We start from the raw sequence: 20,458 nt of genomic DNA, 5'->3' as shown, positions 1-20,458 counted from the left end.
TACACTTCCTCCTATCTGCTTAGTGTTGGTGCAGTTGTCTGTTTGATGGTCTGCTGGGTTTCTTCTGTGAGTTTGTTTTTCAGAGATGATTCTTATGCTGCTTAAAAAAAAAATCCGTTTTGTCTACATCTCTATAGTTGTAGTTCACCCCTCTTACCAGGACGGTTTTTTCCATGTCTGTTAGTGGCCGGTCTGATACGGTTTTAATCCAAGCCTCTGAGTTGTTAGTGTGAGCTTGTCCAGTTTTTCCTGTAGGGATAGATTTTACATTTTCTTTGCTTGCTGTTGTTTGACACTGATGGATCTATCTAGTGTGTCTGACCATTCATGGTCTGTCGCATTGGTGTATAAAAGTTTTTGGTGTGAAATTTCTCAATTGTATTTGTGGAGTCTGTTGTGGACATCATTAATTAGTTCTCGCAACATTCTGTGGTTGTTCTATTCTGCTATTCCTTTGGCTTGTGGAGTGTAGAGTGGTGGTCTGTATTTGAGACATTTTGGTAGTACTTGTTTCCTGAGGCACTCGTGCAGGAGGTACAGCTATTCGCAGGTGGCGTTCTGTCAGATAGAGTCGGCTTCCCATCTTCGGGCTAGTTTTAGCGTGTTGCGCCCGTGGGTGTTTGCAATTTTTGTGCACGCTACCACCGCGCCACAAGGGGTGTCTGGGCCCAAATCAGCCACGAAGCTGCTTATTGCATTCAGCGGAGTCAATTTGCATGACAGATGATGAAGCAATGGTACCCACCTCCCACAGCATCTTCTGGCTTTTGGCCAGTATTTGTCTTTTTTTTAACGTCAGTGCCATTAACGTCAGCATCATTAGCATCAGTGTTCAATTTCCAAACACCGATGGCATGGGAACAATCACTTTTACCCAGCATGATCAATCTGCATGTATTGCAAATAGAAAGGGAAATGCTTGTAAATTTAATGTCACTACAGTTTACAAAAGCATCTTGTATTTGCTCTTCGATGCCTAATTGCCAGGCAATTGTCGGATGCCAGTGACCCGTGGACAAGGTGTGCATTTGTCTGGTGCCCATGAATTGTGCCTCATGGGTATTGCAGCCTGGTGAGGAACATGGAGACACTTGGCAGATAGTGGCGAGGTGAAGTCACAGGTACTTGCTCTGATTTCCATATGAAGAATGCTCAGTGTGGTCAAACAATCACGAGCTCAAAATTGGGTATTCTAAATTGACCCACAGTTGGAGAAATCAGGCTTGACAGAAAATTAGCCAAACTAAATTAAGTGGAAGCCAGCAGCTATTGGCTACAGAGAACAGTGAAAATAAAAATCAGAGGTTACAAAGGTTCAAGGGAAACCAGTTACAATTGGTTGGTGTCTCGTTATCTCGGGGTGAATGGCAAGATAGTAAACTGAACATTAATGAGAGATGTCAAGTTAAAGGGAACTATTGCTTGTTAATAACCTTTTTATTAATAGGTAACTATCTGGTGAGAATCTTGACGCAACGTCCAGAACGTACTTAAATAATACTGCGCATTGCTCCTGATGTCGAGATAGACCTTGCTGGACTTCCTGCACAATTCTGCCATAGCCCCTGTCCTTATAAGGTTCTGCCCCATGTCTCTAAGGTATTTTATTAGATGTAAAGCGCTTTGATCATCTCCAATTTGTGAAAGATGCTACGTAACTGCAAGATCATCTCTTTTGAATGGAATAAACGAATAATGCAGGAGTTACAGCTTTAAATAAGAGAACATGCTTAAAGACTTGTGTTAATGTCACATGTAATCATGTGTCTCAAACATGTTAGTCTTTTGCTGAAACTGATTGCTTTGATATTGATTTATGCGTGAGCTATTTTGCACACTGTAATATCTCACTTCTGGCAGAGAAACAAATGACTTGATAATCACAAACCATGAAGTTGTAAGAGAATGAAAAGGAGGAGAAATGGCAGTGTTGACCATTTCAGTTGATAATGCAGCATATGGATGTCAATCTAGCATTTCTTGAGCATTCACAACACTTTCATAGAATCCCTACAGTGTGGAAGCAGGCCATTTGGCCCATCAAGTCCACACTGACACACACCATCCACTATCCTACCCTATCCATATAACCCTGCATAACCCATGGCTAATCCATCTTTGGACTGTGGGAAGAAACTCATGCTGATACTGGGAGAGTGTGCAAACTCCACACAGACACTCATCCAAAACTAGAATCAAACCCAGGTCGCAAGCACTCTATACCAGCATCCCCGCAATGATGGCATTGTAGCAACAGCCTTAGTACTGAACACCAACAACTGCCAATCTCCGAGCACCATCCTACAACTCATCTGCTTTATCCTTGACCACAACATTTTCACCTTTGACAATCAGTTCTTCATCCAGACACAAGGAACAGCCATGGGACTGACTTTGCACCCTAATGTGTCAACATTTTCATGCACAGGTTCAAACAAGACTTCTTCTCTATGCAGGACCTCCAGCCAACACTACACAACAGGTACATTGACAACATTTTCTTCCTTTGGACCCATGGCGAGGAGTCATTGAAAAAACTGCAGTCCTATCAATGAGTTTCATCCCACCATCAAACTCACCATGGACTACTCTCTACTCTCTGTCTCATTTTTGGACACATGCATCTCCATCAAGGATAGGCACCTCAACACCTCACCCTACCGCAAACCCACGGATAACCTCACAATGCTACACTTCTCCAGCTTCCACCCGAGACGTATTAAAAGAGCCATCCCTTATGGATAAGCCCTACGTGTACACAGGGTCTGTTCAGATGAGGAGAAACATGACAGGCACCTGGAAATACTCAGGAATGCCCTCCTAAGAATGGGGTACAATGCTCAACTCATCGACCACCAGTTCCGATGTGCCACAACGAGAAACCATAACGACCTCTCTGGAGACAGACACGAGCTCCAACCGACAGGATATACTTCATTGACCAGTACTTCCCAGGAGCCAAAAAACTACGCCATGTTCTTCATGGCCTGAAACACAATATCATTGAGATTGAGCACCTCGTTAAGACCTTCCCCACGCCTCCATTTCTCCCCTTTTAAACAACCACCAAACCTTAAACAGATCATTATTCGTAGCAAACTGCCCAGCTTTCAGGACAATTCCATACAACCCTGTCACAGTAGGCGCAGCAAGACGTGTCAGAGTGTGAACATAGATACCACCATTAAGCATGGGACTCCTCCCACCGTGTACGTGGCAGGTGTTCATGTGACTCAGCCAACGTTGGTTATCTCATACACCGCAGACAAGGATGCCATGAGGCATGGTACATTGGCGAGACTGAGCAGAGGCTATGGCTGCCGATGTTTTGCGGTGTCCATTCAATCAACAGACAGGAGTGTTCCCTCCCAGTCGGAGAACACTTCAGCGGTCCAGGACATTTGACCTCAGACCTTCGGGTGACAATCCTCAAAGACAGACTTCGGGACAGGTAACAGCGAAAAGTGGCCGAGCAGAGGCTGATGGCCAAGTTTGGTACCCACGGGGTAGGCTTCAACTGGGACCTTGGGTTCATGTCACACTACAGGTGACCCCACTGCACTACATAAGCACATGCACGCAGATCCTCTCTCATACACTCCCACATACACTCCCACACACCACCCTTAGACTTATACTCTCTCACAGACACTCATAACACCTCCCCCCGACCTCACCCACCACACACACACACACACACACACACACACGAAGTTTGTGAGGTGAATTTGTTCTTGCGGTATTACATATTGTTTTGCTGAAAAACTGCACAAATCCATGTAAGATGCATCTTTTATATTAGAATCAGTCTGACCATTGTGGCACAGACAGTCTCACACAGGGCACCTCACACCTTCAATGCATTATCTGGGCCTACATGACACGAATTGTTAAAGTTCACTTGAAAATGTAACTTTAAAAATGTTTTGGGACTTGTTGGTTTCAGTTCTTTCACATACATGTTCTAAAAGATGAGACATTTAACAAGCAATCCAGGTCTTTTTCAATATATAATTTCAGTTACATCACACTGTTAACTTTTGCTATAAATATTGTGTCTTATGATCTTATACTCCACAACCACCTGATGAAGGATCAGCGATCCAAAAGCTAGTGCTTCCAAATAAACATGTTGGACTATAATCTGGTGTTGAGTGATTTTTAACTTTGTTGTTCCTAATGATTGTGCAAATGACTTGGCCTCCACAGCTCTGTTTGAACATGAAAGATCTTTTTTAAGAGACAGTAATTAGAAGATATAGGGAGCTGGGATAAATGTGCATGTTTTTCATTAAAAACTACATATTCAATGTAACACCTTTATTTAAAAAGGGAAGGAAGCAAAACCCAACCAAAGGCCAGATAGCTTAACATCTGTTGTTGGGAAAATGTTAGGGTCTATTATAAATGGTAAGTATGGAGAATGATGAACATCAAGGCTTGCTTAGTGTTCTGTGAGTAAAGGGAATATAGACCTGAACTCTTCATTAACTGCACATGTACAAAAAGATTTCTTTCTATGAATAAAGTATATCTTTGCAATAAAAACGAAGAGCATTTGGAAACACATCATGTGATCAAAGTTGGCCGTCTCAGAGAGACAATGGTATGTACACAGATGAAGATACAGCAGACATACTTAGGGCTGTATAAAAATCAATTAATTTATTGCATACTTAAATGAATAATGCATGCTTTTAACTACTAGAGATGTCTCAATCACTATCTTTCACTACCCTGGGTTCTGTAACTAACCCTAAAAGTTATTAGCTGGGACAGTTTGCAGCTGGTTGGGCTGAAACTCTTCTCAATGTCTTCACCACACCTCCTGACCTAGGGAACCTATTGCAGTGTTATTCTTTGAAATTCTGCTGAACAATCAAGGGTTTTCTCAGGCTATTTATACGCAGGTCTCTGTGCCAAGTGTATGCCTTATTTGGAATTATCTGTGCATGTGACCAATCCTGAATGTTTCATCCAAATGTATGCCATATTTGGTAGAGACCACAGTTACTGATTTCCTGCAATCTTAACTCACCTGAATAACTCCGTGTGATTCCACTCTCATAACAGCCCATTGTAAAGCTTCCTATTAGTTCCTGTTATCTTTAGCCTTATCCAACATCTAGTAGAGTCAGCATGGTTTCACAAAGGGGAAATCCGAAGAAGGTTCATTAGACTGATCCCAGATGAACTGTCTCATGAGGATAAATTGAGTAGATTGGGCATGTACTCACCGGATACAGAAAATGTCAGGCAACATTTATTGAAACATAAAGATATTTTCTTAGGGGACTTCACAGGGTAGATGTGGAAAGGTTGTTTCTCCTTGTGGTAAAGTCTAGGACTAGAGGAGATAAATAAGCGACCACTTATTCTGAGATTAAGAGTGAGATGAAGAATATCTGAGTACTTTGAATCCTTGGAATTCTTTAGGACAGAGGGCTATTGAGGCTCTGTCATTGTGTTATATTCAGGGGACTCGAAGGAAGAAAAGTGGAGTTGATAATTGTCGGAGAAATTCAGACCAATGAATCAGAGACCACAAAGGATCGCGGTGAAATTGACTAGCGGTTTATTAAACAAAGCAATATCGTGGAAGAGAAATTGACTGTGCTGACACAGAACTGATTCTCTGCACAGATGGCCAGAGTGCCATTGGAACATGCAGGCAGGCTTTATAGGGGTACACTGCAAAGCTGATAATCGTAAAGCAGTTACAGTACAATGGTGAAAATTGTAAAGCGATTAAAACAACAATAAACTGAATAGAAGTTAATCAAGCATCCGGCAGCAGCAATTCATTTGTAATTGGCACAGGAGATTCCAGCCATCTCCGTGAGTGGGTGAGAATATCTTCTAGAGGATTCTTCATGTACTTCCCGTCTGTACGAATATGTGGAAATGTTCCTTCTCCTGGCATTCGGGTCTGTCCATTGTGTTCCTCCTGCGTGCAAAGCCTTCTGGGATTTCTTGGTCTGCTTTTTTTGTTTATGCAGTATCAGTTTTAGTGGAAAGTAAGCCTGTTCTAAGGATATTGGGATTGCTGTACTAATCAGGCTGGGAGCTTTGTTGTGAAGGAGAAAGTAAGGACTACAGATGCTGGAGATTAGAGCCAGGAGTGTGGTGCTCAAATAGCACAGCAGGCCAGGCAGCATCCGAGGAGCAGCAAAATTGGCATCATGGGCAAAAGCCCTTCATCTGGAATGCGGCTGGAAGCCTCGGGGATGGAGAGATAAAGGGGAGGGAATGGAGCGGGGGCAAAGGTAGCTGAGAGTGCAGTATGTGGATGGAGGTGGGGGTAGAGGGGAGGGTGGAACAATAGACGGAGGGAAGATGGACAAATGGGACAAGTCGTGAGGATGGTGCTGAGCTGAAAGGTTGGAACTGGGGTAGGGTGGGAGGAGGGGAAATGAGAAAACTGGTGAAAACCACATTGATGCCCTGGGGTTGAAGGGTCCCGAAGCAGAAGATGAGACTTCCTTCCTCCAGGAGTCAGGTAGTAAGGGAGGGGTGATGGAACCGGCCCAGGATCTGTATAATCCTTGCTGATGTGGGAGGGGGGGGTTAAAGTGTTTGGTCGAGGGGCAGTGGGATTGATTGGTGCGGGTGTCCCAGAGATGTTCCCTGAAGCACTGCAAGCAGACGTCCAGTCTCCCCAATGTAAAGTAGACTGCATCAGGAGCAACAGATACAGTAAATGACATTGGTGGATATGCTGGTGAAACTTTGGATATGGAAGGCTCCTTTGGGGCCTTTGTACAGAGGTGAGGGGGTGAGGTGTGGACGCAGGTTTTGTAATTCCTGCGGTAGCAAGGGAAGGTGCTAGGAGGGGAGGGAGGGTTGTTTACGGAAAGCGGATAGGGATGGGAAAGGAAATATATCTCTGGCAGTGGGGTCCGTTTGTAGGTTGCGGAAATGTTGGCGGACAGTGATGCAATGTATACAGAAAGTGAGGACAGGGTGGGGGGGGTTTTCTGTCCTTGTTGCAGTTGGAGGGGTGAGGTTCGAGGGCGGAGGTATGGGAAGTGGATGACATGGGTTGGAGGGCATTATCAACCATTTGGGAGGGGAAATTGCGGTCTTTAAAGAAGGAGGCCATCTGCTGTGTTCTGTGCTGGAACTGGTCCTCCTGGGAGCAGATGTGACAGAGGCGGAGGAATTGGGAATACAGAATAGCATTTTTGCAGGAGGTAGGGTGGGAAGAGGTGTAATCCAGATATCTGTGAGAGTCGGTGGGTTTGTAGAAAATGTCAGTGTTGAGTTGGTCTCCGTTGATGGAGATAGAGAGCTCCAGGAAGGGAGGAGAGGTGTCGGAGGTGGTCCAGGTGAATCTAAAGTTGGGATGGAATGTATTGGTGAAGCTGATGAACTGTTTAACCTCCTCGTGGGAGCATGAGGTGGCAGCAATGCAGTCATCAGTGTAGCGGAGGAAAAGATGGGGAGTGGTGCTGGTCTGATAGACTGTTCCACGTAGCTGACAAAGATGGGGCCCATGCGGGTGCCCATGGCTACCCATTTCAGTTGGAGGAAGTGGGAGGATTCGAAGGAGAAATTGTTGAGGGCGAGGACCAGTTCAGCCAAAGGAATAAAATTGTCAGTGGAAGGATACTGTTGGGGATGTCGGGAGAGGAAGAAACGGAGGGCTTGAAGGCCCTGGTCATGGCGGATGGAGATGCGTAAGGACTGGATGTCAATGGTGAAGATGAGGCAGTGGGGACAGGAGAACCTGAATTCTTGGAGGAGGTGGAGGGAGTGTGTGGTATTGAACAAACGTGGAGAGTTCCTGGATTGTGGTAAGTGGAGGTAAATTCAGTGAGGCAAGAGCAGGCTGAGACAATAGGTCAACTGGGGTAGTGGGGCTTGTGAGCGTCATCTCAGTCCAAGGCCCCAAAGGAGCCTTGCACATCCATCAAAGTTTCACCTGCACGTCCACACATGTCGTTTACTGTATTTGTTGCTCCCCATACAGTCTCCTTGACATTGGGGAGACAGGGCGCCTACTTGCAGAGTGATTTGGAGAACATCACCAGGACACCTGCACCAATAAACCCCACCACCCTCCCACTCTGCCGAGGACGTGCAGATCCTGGGCCACCTCCATCACCACTCCCTTACTAATCGACGCCTGGAGGAAGAATGTCTCATCTTCTGCCTTGGGACCCTCCAACCCCACTGCATCAATTGGATTTCACCAGTTTCCTCAATTTTTGCGCCCCCCCCAAAAAAACCTTACCCCAGTTCAGCATCATCCTCATGACCTGTCCCACCTGTCAATCTTCCTTCCCACCTATCACCATTACCCCCACCTCCATCCACCTATTGCACTCTTAGATACCTTGCCCCTAGCCCCACCCCCTCCCACTCCCATTTATCTCTCCACCCCCGAGGCTCCCAGCCTCATTCCGGTTGAAGGGCTTTTGCCTGAAATGCCAATTCTCCTGTTCCTCAGATGCTGCCTGACCGGCTGTGCTTTTCCAATGCCACACTCTTGGGAAATGTATTCCCTGGTCTGGGAGTAGCTTGGCCATGTCTGGTTTCTTTGTTAGCCTGTTTAGCCAAGCCTGGGGAATTGTGGGTGTGCTCTGTGTGTGTTGGCTGGCATGATTTCTGTGTTTCACAGACCAGCTTCTGTGGTTTTTATGTGGCCATGCTGTATGTGGGCAGGGTAGCAGGTCTTTCTCCCACAATGATTATCAGATCAACCCTGATCTCATTGAATGCTAGAACAGACTCAATGGGCTGAATGGCTTATGTCTTATGTTTTTTGGTGTTATATATATTTTGTAAAATATAGTAACTTCACCATATAACTTAGCTTCTGATCTCTCTTGAAGCATGATCAAAATTCCATTACAACTGTTTTCAGTAAATTATCAGAACTGTTGTTGTACTTTATCTGTTTCATATATTTTTTAAACATCACTCAATGCTGTTTTAACAAAACCTTCCAAATGTATTCACCACCTTGACAGACAATGTGAGCAGACAGATGGGAAGACCAACTGCAAGTTCTTCTCCAAACCCCACATTATCCTGGCTTGGAAATATATGATCATTTCTTCACTGTCACAAGGTTCAAATCACACAACCTCCTGCACAGTGGTACTGTGTCTTTTATTATTAGTAACTTCCGTATTTTAAACTGTTTAAAATACGTTTACAGGCTACTTGTTTGTTTTTAGTAGTACCTCATCAAGGCACACCACATGGTCCTTATCACATCGCTACCTTGTGCACAATTTAGCTGCAGAGGTGTTGAGCAGAACACAGCATTACCATTTGTGCAGATACTACAGCAATCACGAAGTTTTGAATGAGAATTGTTCCGTTAAAGCTGTCGTTTTGTGGGTGAGATTTTGTTCAAGGTATTAAGTGGGCATTTAGGGATGGATAATAAATACTGGTTTTGCCAATAATTTCACAGCCATTAATAGAACCAAAACTAGAATAAACCAAAACCCTGGCATGTGTAAAATCAGCAATGTTTTGTTCTTTGTCCAAGTAGCTATGTCACCATAGCAATTTAATTTCAGGAGTACTGAATCACCTGTGAAGTGCTTTTGGGTGTCCTACATTTGAGAAAGGCACTATCTTTACATTTTTTTTTCTTTTTTTTAAAGTTTAAAGCAAACTGAAATCTCATACAAGTTATGGTGATTGTTTCTCAAAAAAGTTCATTTGAACTTGCTTTGAACTTGTATTGTAAGTGAGCCTTGCAACTTGCCAATGACTACTACCTTGAGCCATTGCTTTATCCTGAAGGGCCTTATCTTGTGTCCCTTACCCTTCCTTACCACTTTAGTGGTATAGTAGATCATTGACTATACTATTGCATCCAGAGCCTGGATTTTCATGCAAACCAAATCTGATGCGTTTAAGATCTCTGCTGTTTGAATTTAGGAGGTACACAGTCAACAATGCACATGTATAATTGAGTGCTTCCCAAATTTGCATTAGGAAATTATACAATAAGTTTTTTTAAAAAAGGGGGAGGGTGAAATCAGACCAATGCAACAGTGGGAACTGTTCAACAATCTATTATCTGCGTGTTACTGGGGCAAAATGGAAGATGCAAGTTAGTAAAATTCCTTCACGAAACAACAATTAAGCTCTGAATGAGCCTATTGTTGTTTGTGCTTAAAAGGAATCAGCAGCCCCTAATCAGTAAAATTGTACATTTGTGCATTATAAAATAGAACACTCCTTCTGAAACAGTGTGCATCTTCCTAAGAGTGACAATATGGAAGACCCAGTGCTCAGTTCTGACAGACAGTGAATGCATTCATTATTCAGGCTTTGAATGTTGTGTAGAAATGTAACTATTTCTTAATATTTATTAGAATGAATGCTTCTGTTGCAGAACATCTAGTTTTATTTGGATGTACACAGCATTTATCTTAATTCCTTTTAAAGTGCTTTAATTTAGTGTTTATTGATAAATAAATGTAGATTTGATCAGTTCTTAAAGGTTTATAGTCATTTAACTGGTTAAATGCATCAGGAGTTGTTTCAATGGATAAAATTCCTGTACTTAATGATTAACACCAGTTCAATTATTAACAATGGAAAACAAAGGATTTTCTATTCGGGATTGGAATTAAGTGGGGATCCAAATGCTACCATGAGTCTGGAATGGCTACAGACTTTTTTTTTATTGTAGAAGATAGGCATCGCTGACTGGCCAGCATTTATACCTGCCCCTGAGAAGGTGGTGGTGAGCTACCTTCTTGGACCACTGCAGTCTGCATTCTGTAGGTTGACACAAAACGCTGTTAGCGAGAAAATTCCAGGATTTTGACCCAGCCACATTGATGGAGTAGTGATATATTTCTAAATCAGGATAGTGACTGACTCTGGGAAACTTTTCAAGTGTGGTATTCCCATGTATCTGCTGCTCACGTCCTTCTAGATGGAAGTAGTTGTGTGTTTGGAAGATGCTGTCTAAGGATCTTTGAATTTCTGCACTGCACCTTGAAAATAATACACACTGTTGCTACTGAGTGTTGGTAGTGGAAGGAGTGGATGCTTGTGGATGTGGTACCAATTAAGTGGGCCGCTTTGTTCTGGATGGTGTCAAACTTCTTGAGCGTTGTTGGAGCTGTATCCATCTAGGCAAATGGAGAGTATTCTATCTCACTGCTGATTTGTCCCTTGTGGGTAGTGGACAGGTTTTGGGAGGTCAGTTACTTACTGCAGTATTCCTAGCCTGTGACCTGCTTTGGGAGCCACTGTGTTTTTATAGCTCGTCCAGTTGAATTTCTGGTCAATGGTAACCGTCCTCCCAATATGTTGATAGTGGGATTCAGTATTGGTAGCACCACTGAATGTCATGGGGCTGTGGACAATTGGACAATTAAAAGCTGAAGGCTGTGTGCACGCTATCCAACTAAAGACCATGGTTGGGCTTTTGAAATTGGCCAATAATAGATCCTCCATGTAATGCTGAAAGGGGATAGGAGTGTGAATAAAATATCAGTTGGGCATTGAGTAAAAGAGTTGGCAAGTCCCCTTGCAGCTTCAGTTAGACCACATTTGGAGCATTTTGTGTAGTTCTGGTCACAACACTGGAAAGGATGTGGAGACTGTGGAAAGGGTACTACAGAGGTTTACTGGGATGTTGCCTGGATTGGAGTGTATTTACTATAAGTAGAGTTTGGACAAACTCGGAATGTTTTTGCAAGAGTCTTTGAGGCTGTGGTGTGACCTGATGGAAGTATATAAAATTGAGAGGAATGGATAGGGTGGATAGTCAGAGTCTCTTTCCCAGGATAGATATGTCAAATACTAAGTGACATCCATTTTAATGTGTGAGTGAGAAAGTTTAAAGAAGATGTGCAAGGCAAAGTTTTTACACAAAGGGTAAAAGTCAAAACTCAAAAAGAGGGTAGTTGCAGCAGGGAGTGAAGCGTTACAAACTGTGTGCAGACAGATGAGATTAGTTTAAAATGGCATCATGGTCAGCACAGACATCGTGGGTCAAAGGGCATGATCTTGTACTATACTGTTCAGTGTTCTGTTTGGTGCACTTCACCCTTATTCTCAGAATCTCTTGTCATGGTTGAATTCCACTCACTGTGTGAATATCTAGCTATTGATTATAATCTACAAGATTATAAACAATGTTAGAGAGGAGCCTGTAATTCAGAATACAAACCACTAGAAGCTGGTGGATGAGGACTTTCACTGTCATTAATGTACTCCATGCTGAATCTAGAACCTGTCCAACTGTCAGAGGTAGACAATATACCACTGGAGAGTTTTAACAAGAGGAAAAACCTAAATAACAAGGTATAGTTTATTATAATTGCATTGGGTTCCATCAACATAAGCTAGTACTTTGGGAAGATCTGTCCAGCCATAACATGGCAACCTGCCATGCTGAGCTGTACAGGTGGTGTAAAGCATTTGATGTCTGGAACAAATAATTGACTGTGTTCACATCTCATTCATGCTCAAAGTGCTATTACTGAACTCAGTATGCAGTAGGGTAAATAGTAATGTCAATTATGCTCAAAGCCTTGACTATTGTTAATGGTAGAAACAGAAGTGCTGGAGAAATGTGACAGGTCTTGCAGCATCAGTGTAGGGAGAAACCGAGTGAACATTTCAAGGCTAATGACTGTACATCACTCTATAGTAAAAGTACCCCTTTTGTCTTGTGCTCCGGGCACCTTCGCCATTTGTTCCATTTGCTCCTCCTACTTCATCAACAGCATTTTCCAGTCTCCTCCTCCAATTCTACAGAAATGCCATATTTGATCCAAAATATTAAGTGTTTTTCTCTCTCCGCAGATGCAGTCAGGCCTGCTGAACTTCTCCAATACTTTGTTTTAATTTCAGATCTCCAGCAGCCACAGTACTTTGTTTCTCATTTGACTATATTTATGTTAATTTATGTTGTAGATAACATTGATACACATAATGGCTATCATAATTTTTAAAACGTTTATTTCAGCTTCATTTTTTGGAGATAGCTACGTACAGCTTAAAATAACAGAGACCTCTAGCAAGACATCATTAAGTTTACAATTCCAAACCTCCAAGTCGAATGGACTACTTTTCCTGGCAGCAGGTGAAAGTGACTACTGTTTGGTGGAGCTGCAGTCTGGGCATGTACAGGTATGTTAGTTAGAAAACTGCAGAAATATTTCGAGACAGTACACTTTTGCTTTTGCTTAAAATTTGATTATTTTTCTGTTCTTAGGTGAAATTGGACCTTGGTTCTGGTGAAAAGATTCTTCGATCTGAGCGAGGAGTGAAGTTAAATGATTTGGTGTTGCACACATTGGACCTATACCATGAGGACGGTGAAGTTACCCTGAGAGTTGACAATCACTTCAAAACTGCTGTGAAGCTGCCAGGGCTGCTTCATGAGCTTAACACTCAACATGGTCTTTTTGTTGGAGGCACTGGCGGCTTTGACAAACCTTACATGGGGGGTGCAACAAGTAACTTCCGTGGCTGCATTGACAAGGTGGTATTCAATGGACAGGACATCTTGTCATCCTTAAGAACGTATTCTGGCTTTAAAAACGTGCATGAGGTTTCAGCGGGCTGTAGTGATGAATTTTTTGCTGAAGACAGTGAACCACTCAGCTTATTTAGTTCCAAATCTTACCTCGAATTTGCCTCGTGGGATGCACAAGAGGAAGGCTTACTGGAATGTACTGTTCGCACGACTCAGCCATTGGGCCTGCTGCTGTATAGTGCAGGCCGACAAGGTGACTTTGTTGCTATGGAGATTGCAGAAGGATTAGTTCGAGCAGTTATTGGGAAATCTGGGAAAAAAACACACCTTTCGTCACTAAGCAGTGTTAATGACAATAATTGGCATGACATTAAGCTGCGATTTACACCTAAGCATCTTTACCTTATAGTGGATGGGGAAACAGTAAAGGTTACCCTGAGTGCTCGCAGCAAAAATGTTAAGTTGAGGGGCCCTCTGTTTATTGGTGGCATAGATGACAGCACTCGTGTCGAAGTGTTAAAGATTGGCCTTCTTTCCTTTGCGGGGAGAAGAGCAAGGGGAGGGTCCTTTAGGGGTTGCCTGAAGGCCGTGAAAGCTAATGCAGAAAAAATGAGTTTAAAGAATGTGCTGGTTACAAAAGACATTTCATCCGGCTGCGCAGTGGCAGTTCAAAGCTTTGCAACTGTTAAAGCAACCACAGCACAAATGTTAGTGGTTTCAACAGTTTCCACCCGACAAACGACTGTTATACCCACTCCAAAGGCACAGACAACAAAATTTCTGACCCTCAAGAACCTAATAGTTGCAGAAGGAGGACAGGCAGAATTGGAATCTAAACACATCAAGTTGAACTTAGAGTTCAAACAATTGGGTGTGCGCCCATCACAAATAATATTCAAGCTATCAAAGCAGCCAAAGCATGGGCACCTAAAATTGAACACTGGTCCAGAGCGTGAGCCGAATTCTTTCACCACGTTGGACCTCTGGTATGGGCGAGTATTATACATTCATGATGGATCTGAAGATTCCCATGATCAGTTCTCATTTTCTATTTTTACAAGCACCAAAAAACTGGTCCCAGAATACCTGAAAGGAGACAGACAGTACCTATTTAACATTACTGTTACTCCAACCAATGATGCCCCTGAACTTGTCCTTCCTGAAGGTAATTTGTTCACTTTGCTGGAGAATTCTAAGAAATGTCTTCCAAGTAATGTGATTAAAGCTACAGATGTTGACACAAATTCCACAGGTCTTCAGTTTTCCATTTTGGGAAATCTTAATGCCGATGCTGGATTTGTGGAAAATGCCATGAATCCTGGTATGGCTATTACTACATTCTCGAACACTGATTTGGAAGAAGGAAACATATATTATGTTCACCAGAATGTTCGTACCTCAAGGCTAGTGTTACGTGTCAGTGATGGTGATAAAGTGAGCAACACTGTAGTTTTACGAATAATGGCTGTACCAGTGGATTATAAAGTGATAAATAACACCGGTCTAGTAGTGGAACAGAGTAATACAGCCCTGATCACTAAATGCAATTTGTCAGTGGAAACTAATGCAGTCAATCAGGAAATAGAGATCCGTTATAACATTGTTAAAGCCCCAAAGTACGGTGAAATTCAACGACTGCAATCTAGTGGCAAATGGAAAAAAATCTCTTCATTTTCTCAACGGTCGGTGGAGCGTGATCGCATCCGATACATTGGCACTTTCCACAAACTTCAGTCTGTAAATGTAACTGAGATGTTCACGTTTAAAGTTAGTATTGGGAGCATGACAAGCGAGGAGCTAGATTTTCCCATTATAGTGAAATGGATTAATTTCAAACTTCTAAAAAATAATCCATTAGGGATTGATAAAGAGAAGAGACGAGCTCTGACTTCTGAAAATCTCCAGGCTATCATGGAAGGTGCAAGGATTTCTGAAAGTGAGCTGCAGTATAAATTGGTGACTCTACCTGAAAGAGGACAACTTCTGCTGAATGGCAAGATTCTAAACCAAAATTCCTCTTTCAGTCAGAAAGATATATCCGCACAGAAAGTAGAATATGAATTATTAGAAAAACCTCATGAAGATACTGAGGACATCTTCCACTTTCAACTTTTCTCCAACCATGCAGAGTCTCTGATCCATACTTTCCAAATACTAATTAAAGCTGATGTTAATGCCGTTAATTTGACAAATAACGGTCTCACTTTGGTTGAAGGAGAAGGCGAGTTAATAACTCGGGCAGAGTTGTATGCAGAAACCGTGAACTCTAAAAATTTTGTGTACACGGTTAAGCAGAGTCCAAGATTCGGCAAGTTGAAACGGATCAACCGTTCTGATTCATCTGACAGTAATGACAATATAACAACCTTTACAAATGAAGATATTTTAGGACAGCGTCTCATGTATGTGCACGATGATTCTGAGTCTACACATGATGAGTTTATATTTGTTGTAGGCACAGCTATAGACCATTCCAATTCAGATCCAAACACTCTGTCTATTGTGGGAACGTTCTTTATTACAATTCAGCTCAGAAATGATGAGAAACCAGTTCGCGTTGTTGACCAACTTTTCCATGTGGTGAGAAATGGTCAGCGGTTGCTGACATCTGAAGATCTGCGCTATCACGATCCTGATTCAGATTTCAGTGATGCACACCTGTTGTACACCCGCCGTGGTATTCCTAACGGTGATCTCGTTCTAGTAAATAACACCTCAAGAAAGCTTTTCCAGTTCTCTCAAGAAGATCTTGAACAGAAGCGTGTTTTGTTTGTGCATAATGGTGCTGACAGTGGCAGGTTTGTCTTGTTTGTAACTGATGGCAAACACTATACTTCTTCATTACTTGAGGTCCGTGCCTCAGATCCTTATGTTCGAATAGTCAACAACACAGGTCTTCTGGTGCAGAAAGGACAAGGAAAGCCCCTAACAACAGCTAATTTCAGTGTTAACACCAATCTTTTTATTTTAGATGAAAGTGAGATTAATTACAGAGTGTTTCTGTCACCAAAGCACGGAACACTGCATTTGAATGGTATCCACACAGAATCCTTTACTCAGACTGACTTGAAGAATGGTCGTGTAGTGTATCACCATGACAACAGCAACAACCTTTTGGACATGTTCAACTTCACAATAAAGGTAAAGCATGTACTGCTGGATGGAAGTGTGACTGTTCGGATATACCTGGAAAGCCATCAGCGTGCTCCAAAAGTGCTGCACAACAGAATTCTGCTGGTTGAGGAAGGGAAACCTGTGAAGATCAACAAAAATAACCTTCAGGTGAGAGAGCTCCATTCAAGATGTATGGCCATACTTGCATATATACTGCTATCTTCCTTAACTCGCCGTATATGTTTGTGTCCCAGTTTATTTCTTTCCCTTAAAAAAAATCCTTTCAAAATGACAGGTAGTTTATGGAGTTGTTTCAGCAAATGGACTGTTCTCTGATGGAAATCAAACATTTGACTGCACACTGAACCTGCCATTGATTAAGTAGGATGTCATTTTCCAAAGTCCCCTCACGTTTTCAGTATGCCAAGATGCTGAAGTGTGATGTGATGAAATAGAAAGCTTGGCTCCTTACTAAACCCGTAATTATTCCCTTATGGTGGATGACTTGTTAAATTCTAAGTGCTGTTTCTGATGATATTGACTTTAACTTTTATTTCCACATTGGTTGATAAAGTACAACTAAATTACATGGTAAGTGATATAGCACTAACCTGACAGCAGGTTAATGCATTAGACATGTTTTTAATTTTTAAAAAAATGTATATTTGCATGCTATCGGAGGGCAATGTGTTTATGTATCAGATTAACATTCTATAAGCAAGCAAATACCTAGTCCTTTCTTGACACATTATCTGTACCATCCGTTGTTCTTTCAACAGTTTTCAAGCATGTCACAAGCAATGAAGCTGTAGTGCAGTGAATCAGAAAGGCAAATGTATACTCGATAGCTAAACACCTATGTAATTAGTAGGTTGGTTAAAATGTTAATGATTATTTCTTAACTCCCTTTACCATTGGCACACTTTACACCAACTAATTCACTGCATATCTGTTCCAGCTTTTTTTAATGATGTAACTGAATCCATGCACCTTCTACAATTGAATTGTCAACTGTCCAAGGACCGCACTCATCACTCCGTGTAGCAGTTTAGCTTTGACAAAACAATTCCTGCCAAAATTGTGAAAATTCAAATTGATCAACAGCTGAGAGTTAATCTGATCTTCAAACTGTATTTTAATTCAAAATTCAAGAGTTTTAACTGAAACTATGATCTGTTTACCTCTTTTTTTTAATCCGCAAGACAGGTAAGTAAAATCACCAAAGTCTCAGTGGATCTTCGGGCTGCTGTCTTCTTAAAGAGAGAGTGACAACCGGTAGTGATTAATCTGACAGTAACTCTGCCTCGGGCGAGGGGAGACGTTGAGAAGGAGAGTCCTTCATGGTACCCTCACGCAGAATGGAAATTGAACCGATGCTTTTGGTGCCAGTCTGCATCCCAAACCAACTATCCAACCACGGTGTAATGTTTTTGTCGACCACATGCCATCTAATGCTTCATTGTATGCATTTTCCTTAATTGCTGGCTGTAGTTGCTGTTGTGTGTTTTACTGCACTGAAGTTGCATTCTATACTGTGGGCCATACACGTACAAGAAACGTTTTGAAATATATTGCAAACATAGCAGCAAAACAATAGAACATAGAACAGTACAGCACAGTACATGGGAGACTGATGAGCAACTGCTTTAAAATGTGTTGCTGGAAAAGCGCAGCAGGTCAGGAAGCATCAAAGGAACAGAAGAATCAGCGTTTTGGGCATAAGCCCATCTTCGGGCTTCTGCCCGAAACATCGATTCTCCTGTTCCTTTGATGTTTCCTGACCTGCTGCGCTTTTCCAGCAACACATTTTTAAGCTCTGATCTCCAGCATCTGCAGTCCTCACTTTCTCCTAGACCAAGGTTAGGTCTCATGGAATACAGATAGAAATAGCCATTTGGATACAGAACTGGCTAAAAGGTAGAAGACAGAGGGTGGTGATGGAGGATTGTTTTTCAGACTGGAGACCTGTGACCAGTGGAATGCCACAAGGATCGGTGCTGGGTCCTCTACTTTTTATCATTTATGTAAATGATTTGGATGCGAGTATAAGAGGTACAGTTAGTAAGTTTGCAGATGACACCAAAATTGGAGGTGTAGTGGACAGTGAAGAGGGTTACCTCAGATTACAATAGGATATGGACCAGATGGGCCAATGGGCTGAGAAGTGGCAGATGGAGTTTAATTCAGATAAATGCAAGGTGCTGCATTTTGGGAAAGCAAATCTTAGCAGGACTTACACACTTAAGGTCCCAGGGAGTGTTGCTGAACAAAGAGACCTTGGAGTGCAGGTCCTTGAACGTGGAGTCGCAGGTAGATAGGATAGTGAAGAAGGCGTTTGGCGTTTGGTATGCTTTCCTTTATTGGTCAGAGTATTGAGTACAGGAGTTGGGAGGTCATGTTGTGGCTGTACAGGACATTGGTTAGGCCACTGTTGGAATATTTTGTGCAATTCTGGTCTCCTTCCTATCGGAAAGATGTTGTGAAACTTGAAAGGGTTCAGAAAAGATTTACAAGATATTGTCAGGGTTGGAGGATTTGAGCTACAGGGAGAGGCTGAACAGACTGGGGCTGTTTTCCCTGGAATGTTGGAGGCTGAGGGGTGACCTTATAGAGGTTTACAAAATTATGAGAGATATGGATAGGATAAATAGACAAAGTGTTTCTTTTCCCCGGGATCAGGGAATCCAGAACTAGAGGTCATAGGTTTAAGGTGAGAGGGTAAAGATATAAAAGAGACTTAAGGGGCAACTTTTTCACACAGAGAGTGGTAAGTGTATGGAATGAGCTGCCAGAGGAAGTGGTGGAGGCTGGTACAATTGCAACATTTAAGAGACATTTGGATGGGTATATGAATAGGAAGGGTTTGGAGGGATATGGGCCGGATGCTGGCAGGTGGGACTAGATTGGGTTGGGATATCTGGTCGGCATGGACAGGTTGAACCGAAGGCTCTGTTTCCAAGCTGTATATCTCTATGACTCTAATAGGTATGCCAAAGATGATTCAATTAATTTAAAATCCTCCAGCCAAAGAGATGCTTATTGCTTTCCCAGTACAGCATCATGTTTCTCTTCACTTGATGGGGGCGGCACGGTGCCTCAGTGGTTAAAATTGCTGCCTCATATCGCCAGGGATCTGGGTTCAATTCCAGCCTGGGATGATTGACTGTGATGAGTTTGTACGTTCTCCTGTGTCTGCATGGATTTCCCCCAGGTGCTCCGGTTTCCTCCCATAATCCAAAGATGGGCCAGTTAGGTGAATTTGCAATGCTAAATTGCCCATAGTGTGTTCAGGGATGTGTAGGTTGGATGCATTAGTCAGGGGTAAATGTAGAATAATAGTGTAGGGGAATGGGTCTGGGTGGATTACTCTTCAGAGGGTCAGTGTGGACTTGGTGGGCCAAAGGGCCTGTTTCCACACTGGAGGGATTCTATGACTCCAGCATTTTGCACCTAAATAATTTCTAACCAAAACGTTCAGTGGTATTATACACCTTTTTAAATAAGTGAGACTTGAGCCTAATCCTCCTGGTTCAGATGCAGGGACGCTACATATGTGCCACAAGAGCCCATCTCTAACATTGTACAGGAAATCAAGTCCATAGATGGGTTGCCCTTTGAGTGAAGAAGAATTTCTTGATATTGGGTTCTCCATTTACGCAACTAACTTAAAATGTACGTTCTTTGCCTGACTCGGCCCATGTAAAGTATCACCTTAGTAATGTTTATAAGAATGGCCCAGGTTTTGTGATTGATGTTTGAACTATTCCAACTAATACCAATCACTGGTGAAAGATAGAAAAAAGGATCTGATTGGCCTGCCCATGCTTTGTGCAGCCCGTTTTCTGGTCCCTACAAGACCATCTCCTGAGGACT

The 20,458-nt window shown here is 42.6% G+C and overlaps 1 protein-coding gene across 1 annotated transcript in view; it reads left to right on the top strand.

Annotated features, from left to right (window-relative positions):
- cspg4ba (chondroitin sulfate proteoglycan 4ba) overlaps positions 1-20,458 on the top strand; it is a 105,884-nt gene that overhangs the window by 21,273 nt on the left and 64,153 nt on the right. The window contains exons 2-3 of the mRNA XM_060822822.1: positions 12,959-13,122; positions 13,208-16,753. Of these exons, the coding sequence (XP_060678805.1) occupies positions 12,959-13,122; positions 13,208-16,753 (3,710 nt within the window). The remainder of the gene's footprint in view (positions 1-12,958; positions 13,123-13,207; positions 16,754-20,458) is intronic.

This window comes from Hemiscyllium ocellatum, chromosome 1 (genome assembly GCF_020745735.1).
Source record: "Hemiscyllium ocellatum isolate sHemOce1 chromosome 1, sHemOce1.pat.X.cur, whole genome shotgun sequence".
In the NCBI taxonomy this organism is placed as follows: Eukaryota; Metazoa; Chordata; class Chondrichthyes; order Orectolobiformes; family Hemiscylliidae; genus Hemiscyllium; species Hemiscyllium ocellatum.
The sequence above is the reverse complement of the archived record's forward strand: the minus strand, read 5'-3'. Positions and strand labels throughout refer to the sequence as shown.